Source organism: Maylandia zebra, linkage group LG7 (assembly GCF_041146795.1).
Source record: "Maylandia zebra isolate NMK-2024a linkage group LG7, Mzebra_GT3a, whole genome shotgun sequence".
Taxonomy (NCBI): Eukaryota; Metazoa; Chordata; class Actinopteri; order Cichliformes; family Cichlidae; genus Maylandia; species Maylandia zebra.
Genome location: NC_135173.1, coordinates 39,776,859 through 39,797,521, shown reverse-complemented (window position 1 = coordinate 39,797,521; position 20,663 = coordinate 39,776,859). Strand labels below are relative to the sequence as shown.

The following is a 20,663-nucleotide window of genomic DNA, read 5'->3' as shown; positions in this document are numbered from 1 at the left end:
GAAGTGCTGTACTGTATGTTTGTAAGTTTTCTCCCAAACAAACACAACAATGCCGACGAAACGTTTTGCACCCTCAAATGCACCTTTTCGTTTCATTCCATAATACTGGACTTACGTTTTCTACGAAGGTTTGAACTCGAGTGTTTAAACAAAAGAGAAAAGTGTGAAAATGTTCATGCCTGTCTGAGAAAAGTGTATAAAGCATGTAGTGAGGGGTTTTACAGTCTTAGCATCTATAATAATTGTAAAAAAAATTAAGTTGGCTACTTCATGGATTTCACCTACCGCGGGTTATTTTTAGAACGTAACACCAGCGATAAACGAGCGACTGCTGTATTATTAATAGTAGTGGGACATCTAATTGATTAACATCAACATTGATTATTATGCACTATTATTTTTGTTCAAGGAGAGCAAAAAATATAAAACTCTCTCTCAGCTTGTTTGTTGCCAAAAATGGCCACTTTTTGTGTATGTTCACAAAATGCTATAAAATGTATATTTCTTAGAATCAGAATCAGAATGATTTCTGATTCTGATTCTAATGTTTTCATGAAACTTCCTTTTTTTTCCCCATCTGAGCATCGGGGAAAAGGGTGTCTTGCAATTGTTGAGGTCACTAGTGTGTGCCTCATTTCTTCCAGGATCACTCTCTTTATATGTTTTAGTGGACTCCTAGTACTGCGAAGTGGTTTCATGGTACAAAGCGATTGTATTTCAAGATCTGGGAGACTGTAGAAATGAGCAGTGATGCCCTTCCTACCATCTTTCCAGAAAAATAAGTGATCTGGAAGCTGTTAGGCTTACTTACAGCAGCAGCACTAAACACCAGGACACATTTACTAACGGTGTTTGTTGCTGTATGTGCTGCAGCTTTGAATTTTTTAATAATATATATTTTGTTAATATTTTGGCTATGATGTCTTGTTATGAAATGTACAAGAGTAAAAGTGTTTTTAGCATGTGCTTCAAAGCTAAGTTTGACTGGGAAACTCAAAGCTCAATAGTCTGTATCAACAGAAATTCACTGCAGCCTATGTAATATTTCATGCGTCATAATTTATTCTACTCTATCTTGCAAATACATATTTGTGTGGCAATGTCATGCACAACACACACAACTATTAGATCCTTAAGATCAAACCCGTGTCATTCTTTTGGTCCACTGCAGTGCAGTAGTCAAAAAAAAGAATAAGTGAAGTGTCCACAGATGGCCAGGATAGAGCCCAGAGTGTTAATGTTTAAAATGTATAAAAATATTATTGATTACAATTCTTTACTGTTAATATCAACAATAAGCTTTTTATTTTGAAATTACAAGTAAAAAAAAAATGCTGTTACATTTACATTTAATGCTGTTACACTGTAATCCTTTATTATAAGTATGGACATAGAATCAAGTGAACAACATTTTGAAATAAGTTTAATTGGAATTTTGTACTATGCAAAAAACAAAACAAAAAACAACAACAACGACATATCAAACAAACAAACAAACAGCCAGTGCCTTCATTTGTCCATTACATGTCAAACATAGCACTGACCCTTAGTCCCTGCTCATCAGCACATGCTTTCAAAAAGAGCTCCATGTCCTCTGCAAACTGAAAAACAAAGAGGAACAAGTCCCTTGCTCCAGTGTCTTCTTCCTCTGACATGTCTCTTAAGACCCTCTGCTGGTCCCCTTGATTTAAGGACAGATATTTTGGCATTGTTACGTGTGCCTTATTTTGGACAACCCACTGCACAGCAGGACGCAGATCTTCAACAACTGCTGGCTCCTGTGTCAGGCAAATGGGGATATAAACATAGTTATTTCTCTGTTGCAGAACAGTTTTTTAACAGTTATTCAAATGTCACTAAACATGTAATTACACTACTGTTTAAAGTGAATACTGACCTGACTGACTTCCTGGAACTTGCGCTTTTTCAGTCTGAAAATGGGCACGTGTTGTCCTTCAAGCACAGCTTTGGCTTCCTCTCTCCAGTGTGCAAATAGCTTGCCAGAGCTTAACAGAAAATGTTGATATTGTTAAGGTGTGTAAACTTTGACACAACATAGAACAGAAGTCAAAATATAAATACCTCCTGAGATCAAAGTTCTCCATCAACAGCAAGCACCACCATTTACGCAAGTAGGGCATGTCTGACTGTAAAATATTAATATGAAACATATTTAACAACTTTCAAAAGATTCAAGACTCCATTGCTGTGAAAGTAAATAGAATACTTACTATAGTATAGTCAAATGAAGCATCCAGTGCCACGTACAGAGCAGACTATTTGGAAGAAAAAATAAAAATGTCATTTTTTTAGAAGCTTAAATTAGCTTCTGTATGAATCTCAAGAAGAGAAGAGAAAAATTACCATCAGCATGAAGATCCCACAGTCAACTCCATAGTCTTGGCTTGGAAAACCCTGTATTACATTGAAAATAAAGGCTCGTTAATAAAATCCCTTAAAAGAAGACTAGTGTAATTCATATTATTCACCATACACTTAAACTAGCACATACCTTCAAGTCAAAGCTCTTTTTTTCTGACCACTGCCCGGGAATGATCTTCACTGCAAGATTCCTTTTTTTTTTTTAAAGACAGTTACATTCACAAGTTAACAGATGTCATCATGATGGGTGTGAAATGTTTATTGCTAATAGCACCAACTGTAACTACAGGCCTTAGGAACACGACCTCAACAAAACAGCATAACAAAATGAAAAAGTACAGTCACTTGCTCACAGTTGGTCAAAATAAAGCATTTACAGCTTTAAGTTAAGGTTGGCATATTTTATAAACTAATTTTTATGATCATAATGTGAAGATGAGCCTATCCCAGCTGTCATAGGGCGACAGACTGGACAGGTCGCCAGTCTGTCGCAGGGCCAACACACCGGGACAGATAACCATTCGCACTCACATTCATTCACACAGTTACACCTAGTAGGAATTTGGATTATCCAATTAACCTATCCCCACAAGCTGCATGTCTTTGGACGGTGGGAGGAAGCCGGAGTACCCAGAGGGAACCCACGCAAACACGGGGAGAACATGCAAACTCCACACAGAAACTTGCTGATATAGTTTATAGAAAAACCATGTGAGTGTACTGTATGTGTGAACACTCAAGATCAGCAGAACATGATCTAGGATGCACTTAACCTGGAACACTGAACAGGTTCCTGAAAACTCCGGAACAAACCAAAAATGCTTATAAAAATGTGACCTCAAAAGTGAAACATATTGTTGGCCACCAAATCCTGCCTTGGTGTATAATGGGTCAAGAAAGAGGATTTCTCTTTTAGGTGGCTTCAGTACCTAAAAGACAGTTAGCCATGACTTCAAACCTGCAAACAATGTCATTGCAAGCGATCACAATCAAAGACTTTTGAAACTGCGTCATAAAAGCTTGAATACATCTCAGACACATAGCAAAATTCTAATAGTTTGTATGTGTCAAAAAACAAGACTTACACACAACTGGAAATGACTAGGTGTCCAGAGAGGGAGAACTATGATGTGCATCCTCTGAGCATCAGTCTGAAACAGAATTGTATTTTTAAGTATCCTGTATATGAACTCTCACCAAAGTTATAAAAAAAATCATTTTGATTACTTGCTTGTTTCTTTAAAGGACGGTACACTTACAGGAAAGGACTGCAATGGATCACAGCCATAGGGTGCAAGCCAAGTCCGGGTGACATACAGATTTTCTATGTAAATGCTTATCCCCTAGAATGTAAAAAAAAAAAACATTTAAAACAACAACTCTTTAAATTAAAGCTTGACAATCATCATATACAACATACAGTACCTTTGACTGAACAATTTTGGTGATAAGCTCAAAACAGCCATTTCCAATCTAAAACAGAAAAAATCATGAAAAAAATGAATGTACACTTTATTATTTCATATTCATAGGAAAAAAAATACTTACAGTCAATTCCATTTGTTTGTTTAAACCCAGTGTCCAAAAATCTGCCCGTGTGAGGCATCCAGAAGACGTTTCAACAATCAGCTCATCTTTGGGTCTGCTGATGTCCAGAACATAGTTGAGCTAAAAAAAACAGATGGTGTCATAGACTGTGGATGACAAAATCAGATAAGCACTAAAAGTTGCACTTTGCGACATCTGAAAACTTTAACATACAAGCTGTTGTTGGCCAGGGTGCGGTACAAAACACCATGATGAACGGCTGGCCAAAATGTTCTCAGGCTTTGTCAGAGCTTCGCACGGTGGTCCACACAGGTCAGGAAAAGTTGCATCTGTTGACCTTCTATTGGCTTTCTTGTTGTCAACTCTTTCCTGAGGTTCTATAGGGATTTTAACAGGTTTCAGACAAAACACTACATAGAATGCATATTAAATGCATACAAATGCAAGAAAAATAAGCACTATTTATAGAAGGAAATTCATTTGAAACAGCATGTAACAAATTCGTTTATGAGCCATCAACTACAACAAGATAATGAATGCAAGATTATTATTTCACCTATATATGACAATCACTATTCAAATTAAGAAATTTTACCAGTGTCACCAGACATTGAAGGTGCTGGGTTCAACACCGTTTCTGTGATTTCTCTGGGTTTATTGCACACCTGTGGGGCTAGGTACACAAAGAAAATAATATACACACACAGATAGGAACAAATCTAACATGTAAACAATGGTAGCGTTCTGGTCATGAGACAATGCATGTACTTACCTACGACAGCTTGACCCAGTGCCGACAATGAGATATTGATCTGTGTGTTTCTCTGCCATGGAGCACGATGAAAAAACATTAAAATAAGAAGGAATGTTGTTGTAACGCAAAAAAAGTGGCAACATGATCATTGTAAGAAAACTAGACGATTCCTAGAATTATGAAATCACTAACGGCAAATTTATTTAAGAAAGACTCTGTCCCAACCTTTGCGATCAACTTGCAAGACTTCCACGGTATCCATGTGTGTTTACGGCTACTGTGGAGGTCACGTGTTTCCGGTTACTGTGGAGGTCACGTGTTTCCGGTTACTGTGGAGGTCACGTGTTTCCGGTTAGTGTGGAGGTCACGTGTATCCGGTTACTGTGGAGCTCCACAGTGGCTGCAGCCAGACCCTTCTCAAATTAGCCGTACCCGTTGTTCCTCTCCCCGAACCTCTCCAGGTTTCGGCTCTTGACGGCAGCCCACTGATTACGGTCACTCACTGCACTCGAACCATCACACTCACCCTCTCTGGCAATCACTCGGAGCAGCTCAGTTTATTTCTTTTTAAATCTCCTGATGCTCCCCTTGTGTTGGGCTATCCCTGGCTGCCACAACGTAATCCACAGATCGACTGGGCCAAGGGCCGTATTTCAGGGTGGAGCAGTCAGTGTCACGCTTTGTGCTTACGCTCCGCTACTCTGGGTGCGACGGTCTCAGGCCTGTTGCACCTCCTCATTTGTCTGGTGTTCCGCCTGAGTATCATGACCTGGCCCAGGTTTTTAGCAAAGACAAAGCCTCCTCGCTTCCGACCCATCGCCCGTATGACTGTGGCTTTGATTTGATTCCCAGCGCTCCCTTGCCCACCAGTCGGCTTTATAACATCTCCAAGCCCGAGCGGGAGTCGATGGAACATTAATGACTCCTTGCCAGCCAGCATCATTCGACCCTCCACTTCACCTTTGGGCGCGGGTTTTTCTTTGTGGCAAAGAAAGACAAGACGCTCCAGCCGTTTATTGATTTCCGGGGTTTGAATAAAATCACGATTAAGAACAAATACCCCTTGCCCTTGCTGGCGTCCACCTTTGAGCTCCTCCAGGGCGCCACAATTTTTTCCAAATTGGACCTCGGCAATGCTTACCACCTGGTGCGAATTCGTGAAGGGGATGTATGGAAGACAGCGTTCAATACTGACCTTGGGCATTTCGAATAACTGGTGATGCCTTTTGGGCTCACCAATGCCCCTGCTGTTTTCCAGGCTATGATTAATGATGTGCTGGGTGATCTCATTAACCACTGTGTCTTTGTCTACCTAGACGACATCCTTGTGTTTTCCCGGAGCCCGGCGGAATATGTGGAGCATGTGAGGCTCGTACTGCAGCGCCTATTGGAGAATCGCCTGTTTGTGAAGGCTGAAAAATGTGAGTTCCATGTTCCGACTGTGTCTTTCCTGGGCTTTATATTGCAACACGGGCGGCTGCGTCCACTCTATAACAACCGTGACACCAACATTGTTTTGGCAACACACTATTACACACCTATTCAATATTGATTTTAGTGACCTCCGGTTGACGTGACCTCCGGTTTTTCAAGGGTGCAAAGCTGAGTCTCCAATTCAGTGATCTGGCCTCCAGAGCCGCAAATAGGCTACATTTACTACAAGTATCATTACTGCTAAAGGAGGCTGAGAGGTAACTAAACATCTGTGTCATGGTCCTGGGTCGTGCGACCCAGTGCTTTGTGTTTAGTCTATTTTGATGTTATTGTTTGTTTAGGTTCATTAAGTTATTCCAGCTCATTTGTAATTATATCACCCTTGTATTAAGCCTCCCTTGCCCTTCATGTGTTTATGTCTGTGTGTCTTGTGTTGTCAAGTTCATGCTGTCGCTTCCCCTGTACTCCGTCTCCCTGGTTCGTGCGTCTACCTGTCATGAGTCATGTCTGCATGGTTATGTTTAGTTCATGTCATGTCTAATCTCCATGTTTCCTGTTTTACTTTGAAAGTCTGTATTCAATGTCAGTGTATTTAGTTTCACCTCTCCTGTCCTGTCGTTAGGTTCATGTGTGTCAGCTGTGCTCCCATGTGTGGCCACTTCCCCTGATCATCCCTCATGTGTATTTAGTCTCTGTGTTTCATGTAGTCTGTGTCGCGTCGTCTGTGTTCTCACCTCCATGTTTTCATGGTCAGTCTTTTCAGTGATCATCTTAGTCTCTGAGTTTTCTTAGTTTGTCACAGTATTAGTTTTCCCAGTTTAGCTATAGTCTAGTCACGCTATCCCTACTTTGTTTGTACACCTTGTCTCCAGCCATAATAAAGGCTCGCTTTCTGTTAAGTTCACTGCCGTCTACTCACTTGTGTACACACCTGGGTCCATTACACACACCACCGCACGGCCTGTCTCTGCAGACCGTGACAATCTGACACAAAGAGAAAAAATGTGCAGCAGGGACAGATAAAGAGGTCATGCTGCTAGCGAGTCGGCTAGCTAATATAAGCTAGCGAAACCAGTGAGTGAGTACTGAGACTATAAATTAGCGAGTGAATACACAGAGATTGTGCTTCGGATGAAGCATGTGAAGATTACCCCCAGTGAAATTACAAGTTATCTAAAAGTTTTTAATTAAATTCCTATGCAGATAAGCTACACAAAAACACTGTGTTGTAACAGGGACAGGAAGTGATACTCTATCCCATACGGTAAAAAAATACATTTTTCCTGGCCAAAATATATTTCAAATATATGGTAAATATATTTTGTATTTGTGATGCTCCAAAAAAATATATTTTTGAAATTGAAAATATATTTCTTTCAAACCAAAATACATTTCAAAACATATTTTAGGGTGAAGAAAATACATTTCCAACCTTACAGTAGAATGTATATCAAAGTATCCTTTATTTAAGATATATTTAGTGCAATAATGATGATAATGATAACAATACTAAAAGTAACATGTTTTATGCACATCTGCAAAAAACAGTTGGATTCAAACAAAACAGAGTCAAAGGTCTATCACGAATTAGGTTGTTTATTCATTTGCTTACAGTATTTCACATTACACAATATCTCACTATAATGTAGCGTTCATTGACTTTGAAATTATCTGTCAGTGATACAGTAAACAAGATACAACAACTGCTATGTACACTTTAGTTTTTGACAATATATACAATTTAGTACTTAAAGGAACACACTCCACTGTTTTGGAAATAGGCTCATTCTCCATCTCCCTCAGAGTTAAAAATGCAGCGTCTTCTTTCTAGATCCGTACGTTAATAGGGCTCTGGAGCGTGATCTTACGGGATGGGGCGTAGCCAGGATTTTTGGTCAAGGCGCCATATTAGCAGGCCAAACAAATGCTTGCTGTGTGGTCGGTTGTAATGTTAGATTGCACTACCGACAAAGGAATAAGCTTGAAAACAGGCTCTCTTTTCATTGTTTCCTCACCTGGAAACATCATGAGGGAGCTTATGTGTTGGATGTTACCAAAAGAAGGCGTCTAGCCTGGATAGCAGCTGCGAGACGAGCTGATATTCAGTTCTCTACCAGCCACAGATATCTGTTGGTGTGCTCCAGTATTTTCATTCAGGTAAGTTCTAAATAAGTTCATATTATTATTTATAGCCTGTTAATTTTATTTTCAATAGCACAAACTTAGAACAAACATGCAGAACTACCTTCTATTTATAGAGTTGCTAATTATTTGGCATTATTGCAACAAACCAGCCTATGAAATGAATGAAACAAATCCTGACTGGGTTCCAACACTACACATGGGGCACTACGAAATCCCTGCTTCAAACTACATGCTACATACCACCATGCCAATCAGATTACTTCTTCCATGTGAGGGTAAAAAGGTGACCTTCCTGGATAAGATGGCAAAGGTTTGCTGCGTTTTGGTGAACATGTGCCCCAGTGTGGTAGTAAAACCAGGGAAAAATGCTCTTGTTAAATACTTTTAAGTCTTGTGCTGTTTATGTAGTGATAAGTTTTCAAAAGAGACAGTAAATTACAGAATGCTAGTAGTGGGTGATATTATACAAATGCTGTCATGATTTTATGTGAACATTTTGTCATTTGTAAACTATACATAACATTTTTTCTACATTGTAACTGATGTGATGTTCGACAAAGTGCTTTTAATTAAAAATAGGCAAACATTTCTTTGTTTCTTTATTCAACTTTTGAACAGTGGTATTTAGTAAGTACATATTCAGTAAATGCAAAGTATTTACATGGCCCCCTAAATTAAAACATTATGGGTTATTCAGAACAGAACTATGCTTGGAAAAATATTGTCCCATCAGTTGATCCAAATCCTCCACAGTAGCAGGTGGAACTTTTCTTTTTTGAGGATGGCTTCTTTTACCTGTCACAACGAATGGTCTGTTTATGTTTTGATCAAGAACCTTTTTTTTGGGCAGCTGAAGAGGAGAAGTCTATCTTATGGCCAACCTCTGGCTGTATCTTGGTCATATTACCCAGCAAAACCCAGTATGCAGGTTCATCTGTAACAGTCCTTGTGCCACAGATCCTCACTGTTGCTTCTACATTAAACAGAAGAGCAGTGACATGGCTGCAAGTCTCCACGACTCTAGCCATACAGCTGCAGTGGGCGGCTTCAACCTTCCCTGTGATGCTCACAATGACCTGTGGCTGCAATGCTGCAATTCAGTCTTTAAGAGTGCAGGACCTAAAACACACACAGACAAAGTTCATTTAAAGACAAGAACTTTAATAAGCCAAGTCCGACACAAATGTGTTTTATTTACTTTCAAATCCATTTATCATAAATGTAACAAATAAAGTGTTTTTATGTATCCATCTATAGAACGCTGCATGTTATATTCTAAATCTGCATGTTTCTTTTTAGAAACCTATCAGCAAAAAATGAACCTAAAGTATGTAATGCAAGGATGTAATCACTTTCAAGAGGGAGAAAACATAAAGTTCAACTTTAAGTGACAACTATGGACACCTAATATGACAAGCAGATTCTGCAGGTCATTAATCAATGTATAAAACTAAAACAGAATGTATTTTTAGTGACACAGGACACAAACAAGGAAGCAAGATGTGTAATTAGGATTATTTATAATAAATATGAATTAATTAGGGCAATTTCTTTAACCATAAAGAATAACTAAATCCTTCAGGACAATGTCACATCAATGCACTGAACTCACTATGTTATCCCTCTAACAGAGCCTCTACATGTTCTCACTGTAATTTCCCCCTCACGAATGAATTTTTGCTAGCACTAATTTGAATGCTGGGGGGAATCAAACGCATTTTACTCGCAGTACTCAAGCTGACTTACCTTTGCTTGAATGACGGCGTACTCACAACGTGGAGGCTTAAAAATAGCCAAATCTTGTACCCAGTCCTTGGTGAATTGGATGTGCGCCTCCAGAGATTTATAATTGCGAAATTGGTGCGCCGTGTATGCTCTGACTCCACAGACAAGGTATGAGAGTAGATCATGCTAAGTCAATAGCGGTTTGGTCTTCAGGGTTTCTACTCCACGGCTATATTTCATACGGGTCCACATTTCAACAATCAAGTACCGTCTCTTTGCATCTGGACAGAATCTGTCTCTATACCGTCATTTTCTTTTGAGCTACGTTTCAGAATGGTTCGTAGCAATCTTGTTTTGATTCGTGACCTGCCAAGATGGTGCTGCGCTCCCACAATGCATTGCGACATTACGTCAACTCCAAAGCCCTTTGCGTGCAGGAGTGTATGCGCATGCGCATTGCCACGGTGGTTTAAAAAATAAAGATCTAATGAAAAGTAATTAATAAAAATTAAATATTTAAACATTCCCACAAATGTGCAATGAACGTGCAAAAACTCTCTTTAGTAGTTGTTACTGTTTCTTTCTTTCTTTCTTTTTTTTTTTTTTGAAAAATAACGACGTCCCTGAGGCGCGAAATCTGACAGCGAGAGGAACGGCCGGATACAGGAGACGGGAAGAAACAAGCCGATTATGTTCGCGTTAATTAAGTGGTTGGAAGATGTAAAATTCTCAATTCTGCCAACTGAACATATACGAGATTTTAATGAGGATGAATAATTAGCCGGCATGGAGGAAACGGACCTTTATTTCGTGGAGTGGCGACAAGAAGCCAAGGCGGGTGGCCAGTCTAAGAAGCCTCCATCATCAAGCTAGCAGGTGCCTTTTCCCATATAATATTACTTTATTCTCGTGTATTTGGAACGGAAGCGTAGAGCTGCCACCCAGGCAAAAGAGAAATATAAGTATATCACGTTATAACGTGAAAAGTTTATCGTTCTAACAATATACTATCATGTTTGAACAACATGTTTGAACAACATTGTACGAAAAATGTAAATAATTATCACGTCCATACAATATTGTGCGAACGTGACAATTATGTATATTATAATAACGTGATATTATATTATACAAACATGAAAAGCATAATGTTAGAACAATAAACATTTCACGTCATAACGTGATACAGCTCTATTTTTCTTTTGCCTGGGTGGCAGCTCCACGCTTCCATAATTTGGTAATCAAAATATGTAACTTAATTAATTATATTGTGACGTACTTTTGCCTTTTCTTATTATTCTGCCTTCTCAATAACTATCAAAGCCTATTCACATTTAATTTGGCTTTCACAGAAATCCTACCTCTCCTTCTGGCTACAGAGTACTTACCAAGGTTAGAAACAAAGAACAGTTATGCTTTATTAATGTTCGCTAATTACAATGTTCCACATTTCCTTGCTTTTTAAGTCATTTTTAGGCTTTTTAGAGTTTTTGTTTTTTATTTTTTTAGCAGTAATGTTTCTGCCTATTTATTTCAGCCCATGAAATCGAATGCAGATCTTCCTAATGTGAGATTTACATAAATGTAAGTAATTTTGTTTGTCATTGTCATTAATGTTGTTGCTGTTGTTGTTTTTGTGCAGTTTGCAATCATATAAACCTAGCAAGCATCAGTCAGCACAGTGACTAACCTAAACAGATTCTTGCTTTATTCACATATATTATATGTAATTATATATACCTGCACATTGTACCTAGGGTTGCAGCCACTTGGCCCCACCCCATTGTTGTGACAGCCCTGATTGTACTTATACACTGCATCTGAACAGGGAACAGTCTGCCACATTAATGTATTTTTAAGTGACTTGTTTGTAATACATGAATTTGTTTTTTACAGATGTCAAAGTCTCAACCTCATGCTGCCCTCCCCCATCCTCCTAAAGTAAGTATTTGTTGTTGTAGTTTTTTATGCGGTGTCTGTGTCACATGCTAATCATAATTATTGAAATAACTGTTTTCTAACAGATTTTCCAAAACACTAGTTATGTTTGTTGTCATTCAGACCAATACTACTGCTTAGACATTGTTTAGTGGTCATGCATGTTTGACAAGCTCGTTATGATACCAAAACAGTAGGCCTATCACAATAATCGATATATCGACTTAACACACAATACATGTACATGACCTCAATAATTGTTGATGATGTAATTTATCCGCCATTATATTTACAAAAATAAAATATAATGATAACAAAACAATAACATTAAATAACATTGTTTTCTATTTGTTAGAAAATTTACTATTTATTCAAGTTTTTAAGGTATCTAATATTTTGATTCCTAATTTCAATGATCTAAATACTTTAAGAATTAGATGTTGGTTTGTCAATTGAAAGTGTGTAGATCTTGCATTATTATGGTGTTATATTATGATTATACATTCAAAGACATAAAATGGTCTTAAAATGACAATGACATAACTTGTCGCAATTGTTTATGGGGCAATATACCGACCAACAAAAAGTCGCTATCGTAACAGGCCTTCAAAACAGACGGTTTTATGATTGATAAATTCAAAAAATAAATACATTTAATTTCTCTGAGATTCTCTAATATTCAGTTACAGTTCACAACACAGTTACCCGTACATGCAGTATTATACTGTAAATATAAATCTCTGCATTTAGCATCCCACTAGAAGCGTCACAGTTACTGCCTCTTTTTTTTTTTTTTTTTTTTTTACAAATACCTGTACTATCACTAACACATTTACTGTTTTACTTTTAGCCTGTGGATACAAATGCAGATTTCCTTAATGTAAGTTGTGCATTTTAATTACATCATGTTATTTTTATTATTATTTATTTATTGTGTGGATGCTTTAAGCATCCACACTATTGAGTTCCTTCTTGGTGTTTCCGTACATTTTTCGCCGTGGATCTACTTCCACAATTTTCAGCCGATTTTCACCGTTCAAATTTTAAACTATTCTGCTATTTCTGCTAATAACGGCTATGTCTTTTGGTATTTTTCACTATTATACTTTTTAAAATATTAAGCTTTTTTCCTTTAATTTGAAATGAATGGGAAACTTTGCAATTCTGCTAAAATTAGCTTGTTTTTGAAACTTAACTACTTCCTCATATTTTCACGTAGAACAACCATTCAAACTTTAAAATGTTCTCAAATTATTGGGCTATTCAGGTATAAATCAGCTTTTTCAAATCTTTTACCGTTTTACTTTTATGCTTCTTAAAGTTTTGAGTTGCAAAATTGTGATTTCTCACAAAATACATGCGTTGTTATTGTTGCCACTGAAGGTTTCGCAGTCTTCTCTTCATGTCCGAACAACTTCTTGCTACTTGCTCAAATTTCACTCAACTTCCACAAATTATACATCAAAACGTAGGTATTTTTGCTGGCTTTCTGAAAATGTCACTATCATTGTTGTGGAATTTATAGAATTTTGGCAAATCTCCTCAGACCAACAGAAAGTCGGAAAACTCTCCATAGAAAGTCAATGGAGAGTTTGTTCAAAATCACCGCTTGATTTCTGTAATGAGAGGCATTTTCGAATTGTCATATCTCCTTAATCTCCTTTGTGCTAAACCAGAGTATTTGTGCTGAAACACAGTATTTCTGCCAAATGATAGTATTTCTGTCAAATGATAATATTTGTGCTAAACCATAGTATTAATTTAAAATGACAATATTCATAGTTCATCACAGTGTCTCTGGTAAATCACAGTATTTCTGCTATGTTGTACTATTTTTCTAAATCATAGTGTTTCCGTAATGTTTAAGTATTTTTGGCTAAATATATTCTTTCTGTTATCTTATACTATTTTTCCTAAATTCTTGTATTTTTGAGAAGTTATCATGTTTCTGGTAAGTTACAATATTTCTGCTAAGTTCTGCTATGCTATTGTATTTCTGCCAAGTATTATGTTTCCTCTAAGATGTTGCAGTTCTGCTAAGTTATTCCATTTTAGCAAAGTTCCTTTGCTTCTGCAAAGTTTTTGCAATTTCTGCAACTTTTCAGCTAGTTTTTGCATACAGCTTCAGCTTTAAAGCATCCACACTGCATTTTCGCAGGAAATGCAAATTTTTCTAGTTTATTTTATTTTACATTCAAATATTTCAAGCTTCTTGGTTAAAGAAGCTTGATTGCTAGTAGGTAAAGAATAGTTCACCTATAATTCATATTCCCAATTAATTTCTCACCTCTGATTGAATGCCTTTGTTTGTTTTCCTTTTGACTATAACAAAACATTTTTGCTGGATATATATGGTGAATTTATATGCATAGATACAGTCGTAGTGCTTGACACATGCAAACAGCAGTAGATGTACTAAAAAGGAAATAATTACAATCATGATGTTGATTGCTGATGTCAGTATATATATTTTAGAGGAATGTTTTGTTTTTCACCCAAAATGAACTATATTGCTTCAGAAGAGATTTATTACCCTACCGGACTCTTATATATTGTTCTGTTTTTTGTTTGTTTTTGTTATTTTCAGGTTCAATGGTGCGTGTTCTTCTAATGGCCGCCTTCCCACTGGAGGTTTTGATCCACAGCAATTTAAAAGGTAATCAGCTTTGAAAGTCAGTTCAAATGGTTAGCTAATAGTACTTTAAAAAGCCTACAACTCTGTCACCAGTTTCTTTACCAAAAATTACCCATAAAAGTATCGCTCAATAGCATATATTGTAGTTCAAATGTTTAGTTGTACAAATATCAAATTTTTGGAAATCTAAAACTAGTCAAACACTCAAATGTTCATGCTTTTTATAGGAGGACAGAGCAAAACGGACATCGGCGCAGAGTGAAGAACTGCCCTTGATAAGGACACTATGACAGCCATATATAGTAAGTGAAGACTTTCTGTGTATCTAAAATTGCATACAGCACAAGTAACTTACTTTGCAACCATTAAAATAGGTTGTAAAGTAAGTTACCAATACAAATAGGTGATAATGCATTGTAGTGGTTGGTCTCAGACAAAGAAGGTCAACAGATTTATGAATGCTGGAAGGTAAGGAGAGACGACCAAAAGGGGTGTTAGCATTACTGTAATGTGAACTGGATAGACTTCCCATCTAGGAAAAAAAAGAGGTAAAATTATGCGTAAAATATATCTGTATTAATATTTGTATCTATATAAACAGAAATATCTGTTTGCTAAATGAAGCCAGCTAACATAAATCACATTTTTATTTTAACTCTGATAAAAGTAATAGAACTGTGACTTTTGTTTGTTACAGTGGCGGTAAGGAAGGGGTTTCCCAGCGTGTCCAGAAGGGCTTTGAGGATTGCCGTGAAAGCTGGGGGAACTGAGACTGCTGGAAAAGGAAAAGAAATTACATTTTAAGTATGCTGACTTATGTTCATACAATCACACACACATATACACATACACACACATATGTGTGTGTGTGTGTATATATATATATATATATATATATATATATATATATATATATATATATATACACACACACACACACATATATGTATATGTGTGTGTGTTTCTTTTAGAATGTTTGAGTATGTAATGAGAATAAACTTATAAAATGAATATTCCTTGCTTGATTGATATGCTATATGTATGTTTTAAACATCAAATAAAGATTTCTTTCAGATGTTACATGTGAATGTGTTTTCTTAGAAATATATGAAGGGTTAAATTTATATTTTTTTGAATGATTTTAAATAAATTTAAATTGTATTTTGAAATATATTTTATTAATATATTTCAAAATATACAAAAAATGGCCAAAAAATATATGTGCTAAAAAACATTTCAAAATACATAAACATATTTCAAAATGTATTTTAAAATACATTTTGAAATACATTTCAAAATATACAAAAAATGGCCAAAAAATATATGTGCTAAAATACATTTTAAATATATAAATATATTTTAAAATGTATTTTAGCACATATATTTTTTGGCCATTTTTTGTATATTTTGAAATGTATTTCAAAATGTATTTTAAAATATATTTTTTTACCGTATGGGACCACAGAGAGAATGAACACCAAGTGACAGCGCTGATGATTTTGTGCAGAGGATCCATGCATCCTCTAATCTAATTAGTGTGCTTAACAACTCCACTTCTACTTTTCACAGTTTTTTTCTTCGCACTGAGTTCATCTTGTACACTATCTGTCCATTGGAAAGCACTGCATCTTGATACAAGTGTGCCTTACAACAAAAGAAAGTGTAAACATAGGAGGGCTTCTCTAGTAGCACTGCTAAGAAATTTCCTAATATATCTGCCCCCATGCACTACACATTTTCACATTTTGTTGTGCATGGGTAATCATTTCCTCTTGTTATCTGTGTGGAGGGCACATTATTTGGTCTACTCTCAGTCAACCTTATGTGACTACAAATTTATCAGTTTGCAAAGTCTTGATGACAAAAACAAATCTTTAAACTTAACTTCCCTCTTGTTGTCTCACCTTCACCCACTCCTTTGCACTCTACATCCCTCTTGTATCTCAGCTCCCCCTTCTTTCCATCTGTTTCCATTTCCTCTATCTTTTGTCCTTCTGTGTGATCTGTTGCTCCTCGGGGTGACGTTTTGGGGCAGATTGATGGTGTTCAAGCCTGACTCTGGTCAGTGAGGTCTTGCTTCATCACACATATTTTCTAATTTCTCCCTCTCTTTCTCTCTCCTTACTATAATTCCCACTCTGAACCTATTTTATCAATTTTCCTCCACCCCCTTCCCTTCCCCACAGCCCTGCAATCCAGCAGCTTGTCCTACCTTCTCTCTTCTCTATGTGGGGACCATATCTTTTTCTTTTTGTCCCTACATTCTTTCTGCTCCTTCCATCTTTCCGGGCACTCCCCCACACCCTTCATCTGCCCTGACAGATTAATAGTTTTCCTGTCCTACAGAAAAACCTACAAAGACTTGTCTCTCCCTTGACAACACTAAACTATGACTCTTTCACTTCTTTCTTAGTCTTCTTTTCCATCTTTTTTCCTCTCCCCCTCACACCCAGTGACCTGTGCTTCCTCTGGGCACACTATACTAGACATTAATAATCCTTACTACCATTTTGTTCTGTTAAGATGCTTACTGGCCCTACTTTCTACTTTTCTTTACTTTTTTATTTCCAATAAACACTTTTTAAGTGAAGGTATGTAAAATTATCCAAGTAAGGTAAAATGACTATGTGATTTGATAGAACAGTAGTCTATGCACTGTCTTTTTTTTTTATTTTTTAAATTTTTCCTATAGTAACAGTTTTACTTCCACAGATTGCTTTTCTGAGATACTGACTTTCTTCACAGATAAGTACATTTGAGAGTGTCAGTATCTTTCAGTATATACTGGTGGTTTTGGTTTTTCAAAATAATTGTTGCAAAATAATTCACAAATGATTTTGTGCAATTGTAAAATGAGTTAGACATATCTTTGGAACTTCATTTGCTTCAGTAATGTCATGTTAAAGTAGAAACAAACCATTATTTCTTTAAGATTTTAACCTTGATTTATGCCCCTTTTCGCATTTCATAGGTATAACTAAACATAGAAAGGAGAATAACAGCAAATCAATACAAACATGTTCTTAGTACAAGTTTCATTCCATGATGAAACTTTTCTGTCCTGGTTTAAGTGACCACAATGCCCCCAGCCACACCGGATCACTGAATGACTTGACCAGTATGAAATTCTGCTAATATTAAGCTACATTTTCCATTAAAATAGTTAAAAAAAAAAACATATAAAAAGCTAAATTCTCGACACCTGAGATAATACATAAAAGCCTACAGCATGACTAGCTTTTGCAAGATGATGATTTCACAGCCAGCATATTTTTACATTAGGTTTCTGTGTAAAATTAAATAACTGCTACAATGCCTCTTATGAGCTGTGAATCATTTAACTGACATAAAACTTCCATAGTACACTGACAATCATGCAAATCTTTGAGTACATAAAAAAAAAAAAGTTTTACTGATTTTTTCCACATAGGGCTTTTTTAACAGCTCCCGAGTCTCCTAGAAAAACATACAAACTTGGCCACATTGCGCTGGAATGACTAGGGGTTGTAAAAGAAGGAGAACATCGGTTTTACATCTCAATCATGTCTGATTTATGATGGCTTCTCTCTGCAAGGGATTCTGCACCTGTGGGTAATATCCTTTAAGTGTGTCTGTCTGTGTCTGAGTGTGTGTATGTGAACACATATGAAGCCGTGTGATAACTAGTCACAGTAGGGAAAGAGTATGTGTAAAAGGAGACTAAAACAAGACTTTCCTATGTACACAGATGTGCAAAGATGCACATTTACATGCACATTTGAAGAAAAAAAAACAGTCACTGAGCAAGCAACCACAAGACATTTCCTGCCTATGAATCAGGCTGATGATGGAAAGTGTAGCTTTTCGATTGCTGAACAAGTGGCCCAGATGATGCACTTTGATTGTGCAGCATTCACTCACTGCACAGTCAATCTCAAAGCAGCGGGAAAGAAGAAATCAGTTCTCTTTTTTGAAAATAGCAATGGATCCTGACGGCCTGGAGGGTCCTTAGAGTAGAAGGACATGAATAGATCGGACAAAGAATCGATGAATAGATAGAGAATATGGAGACAAATTTAACAGATTCAAGGTTTGGGGAATGAAAAAAGGGATGAGCAAACATGCAAATGTGGGCTTACATGACTGAGAAGAATTGGTAGGAAAAAAAGTCCTAGTGATTAAAAAAAAAGATGTAATGGCTGATAAGTCTGTTGATTGATGGATGAGTGAATGGGTGTAGTGAATGTTGGGGTTTAGGGAAGGATGAATGGAGCCAGGGATGGTAGGAGACAAATAATAATGATAAAGGCAGACTGACAGTTAAATGAATTGCTCTATTTTTCTCTGGCTGTGGACAGTAAACGCCAAATGTTTTTTAATAATAATTTGAAAGTAGAAGCATACCAAGGGAATGTTCTTTTGCTGGATGGTCTTATTGTTAGCTCTGGCCCCAGATGAGCTTCTCATAAAATGGTGGGGACAAATAAGAAGGAAAATAAATTTTTACATCCTGCAAAAATGCTAATTTTTGCCTTGCAGTCTTTTACACATGATCCATTCCAACAGAAGAAGCATGTTTGCTGACCTGGAACTCATTATGTTATATGTTATGTATTATATGGTACTGGTGAATCACAGATGTTCATCACTTTGGCTCATGTCAAGATCAGTTAAGTTACTATGCTGTCGTTGTAACCTAAACCAGAAATTGTGAGTATAATGATGAATAAACAGTTAAACAACTGTTTTTCCTTTTTACAACAGTCCATCAATAAGCAGGAACTGAGGAAACCTGTTGTTCAACCTTTGGGAGAGGAATGTTGTCCCATTTTGGCCTGATGTAGGATTCTAGCTGCTCCACAGTCCTGACTCTTCTTCATTGTGTTTTTCATTTGACAATGTACTAAATGCTTTTAATTATTGAAAAGTATGGACAAAAGGCAGGCCAATTCACTGTTAGGGTGCCTGGGTCATCGACCCAGTGTTTTGTGTTTTTGGTTCTTTGATTTTGTTTATTTCATTATATTCTAGCTTTGCCTTATGGGTTATAGGTTTATTCTTAGTTTAGGTTTTTGGTGTGGGTTTGGTAGAGTTTTAGTGTTGTGGTTTTCTGTCTGTGATCCATAGTTGCTGTCTCCCCTGTCTGTCTCCTGTATCCCCATTCAAGTCTGTGTCTCTGTGTTATGTTTCCTGTTTTACTTTGGAAGTCCGTGTCTCATGTTAATGTGTCTGGTTTTGCTTCCTTTGTCTCGTTAGGCCTGAGTTGCCCCAGCTGTGTTTCCCTCCTGTTACTCATTCCCTGATGCTCCCTCTGTGTATTTAAGCCCTGTGTTTCTCTGTGTCTGTGTTGCGATCTACCCTCATCTTGCTGTGTGGTCTGTCTGTCTGTCTGTCTGTCTGTCTGTCTGTCTGTCTGTCTGTTTGTTTATTTTGGATTCGCACTTTTGTAACTTGTTTGAGTTCAGCATTAAAGCTGTATTTAAGTTCACCTTTTGTCTCCGAGTGTCTGCACTTTGGGTCCTTCATACCACCACTCCTGCCTGCACACAGCCTGCACATGACATTCAGCACATTGAGTCTTCAACTGATAGGGATGTGCGGATCGATATTGAAATATCAATTCTTCCGATACCAGTAATTTATGTTCTAGAATCGACTCTCATATTAAAATATCGATATTTTAGTACTTTGGGGTAAATTTGTAGTTTTTCATTAACAGGAACACAGTGGAAAGAAACTACATCATTCGGATTGTCTAAATTGGAAGGAACTACTTCCTCTTACGCCTTTCATAGTCATATGCGAAACACGGCTGTATAAATGTGTCGCAGCCCCTGGCGTGCGCACTCACAACAATGGCTGAGCGTAAACGGAGTAATGTGTGGACGTATTTTACCTTCACAAACAGCCAAGACATGGTTTGTGATACATGTGGCAAGACAGTGTTGTGGCAACACCACTAGCCTCGTCAAACACCTCAGAGTAAATCATATCACAGAATATGACGAGCTTATGTTGAGGCAAACTGAAGAGGAGGAGAGGGACAGGTGCTGCTAGGGCGAGACAGATGTTTGTCAGAGTCCTTTAGTGCTGCAGGCAGCAACATGCTCAAATAACGCACAA

General features: G+C 37.2%; 1 protein-coding gene and 2 long non-coding RNA genes across 6 annotated transcripts; 1 reads left to right on the top strand and 2 right to left on the bottom strand.

The window, feature by feature from the left end:
• Window positions 1-1,343: 1,343 nt before the first annotated feature.
• On the bottom strand, window positions 1,344-3,855 carry LOC112435115 (uncharacterized). 3 transcript variants are annotated; one of them, XM_076887073.1, is made up of 9 exons: window positions 3,808-3,855; window positions 3,642-3,725; window positions 3,468-3,533; window positions 2,513-2,573; window positions 2,365-2,415; window positions 2,232-2,276; window positions 2,083-2,147; window positions 1,898-2,006; window positions 1,344-1,778 (listed from the first exon to the last, which is right to left on the bottom strand). In XM_076887073.1, exons 5-9 carry the CDS (start codon window positions 2,371-2,373, stop codon window positions 1,521-1,523), a joined length of 486 nt encoding a protein of 161 aa, XP_076743188.1. In that variant the 5' UTR covers window positions 2,374-2,415; window positions 2,513-2,573; window positions 3,468-3,533; window positions 3,642-3,725; window positions 3,808-3,855; the 3' UTR covers window positions 1,344-1,520. The 3 variants fall into 3 exon arrangements, with proteins under 3 accessions (XP_076743188.1, XP_076743187.1, XP_076743189.1); XM_076887072.1 differs by lacking the exon at window positions 3,808-3,855 and having other exon boundaries at window positions 3,642-3,756; XM_076887074.1 differs by lacking the exons at window positions 3,468-3,533; window positions 3,642-3,725; window positions 3,808-3,855 and having other exon boundaries at window positions 2,513-2,705.
• A 76-nt stretch (window positions 3,856-3,931) lies between these two features.
• LOC143419693 (uncharacterized) lies at window positions 3,932-4,986 on the bottom strand. Its single transcript, XR_013099704.1, has 5 exons — window positions 4,910-4,986; window positions 4,703-4,754; window positions 4,526-4,603; window positions 4,144-4,307; window positions 3,932-4,050 (listed from the first exon to the last, which is right to left on the bottom strand). It is a non-coding gene; the product is annotated as an uncharacterized LOC143419693 (long non-coding RNA).
• A 5,560-nt stretch (window positions 4,987-10,546) lies between these two features.
• LOC106675668 (uncharacterized) lies at window positions 10,547-15,399 on the top strand. 2 transcript variants are annotated; one of them, XR_013099484.1, is made up of 8 exons: window positions 10,547-10,864; window positions 11,341-11,380; window positions 11,526-11,572; window positions 11,885-11,929; window positions 12,777-12,806; window positions 14,514-14,582; window positions 14,789-14,863; window positions 15,259-15,399. It is a non-coding gene; the product is annotated as an uncharacterized LOC106675668 (long non-coding RNA). The 2 variants fall into 2 exon arrangements; XR_003024422.2 differs by lacking the exon at window positions 10,547-10,864 and having other exon boundaries at window positions 11,101-11,929.
• Window positions 15,400-20,663: the final 5,264 nt, after the last annotated feature.

What these genes read in the sequence shown, in the direction of transcription:
- LOC112435115 (XM_076887073.1), bottom strand. An exon ending in GAGAACTTTGATCTCAGGAG is followed by an intron (nt 2,007 to 2,082) that starts GTATTTATATTT and finishes TTTTCTGTTAAG; the next exon opens with CTCTGGCAAGCTATTTGCAC. An exon ending in AGTTCCAGGAAGTCAGTCAG is followed by an intron (nt 1,779 to 1,897) that starts GTCAGTATTCAC and finishes TGCCTGACACAG; the next exon opens with GAGCCAGCAGTTGTTGAAGA.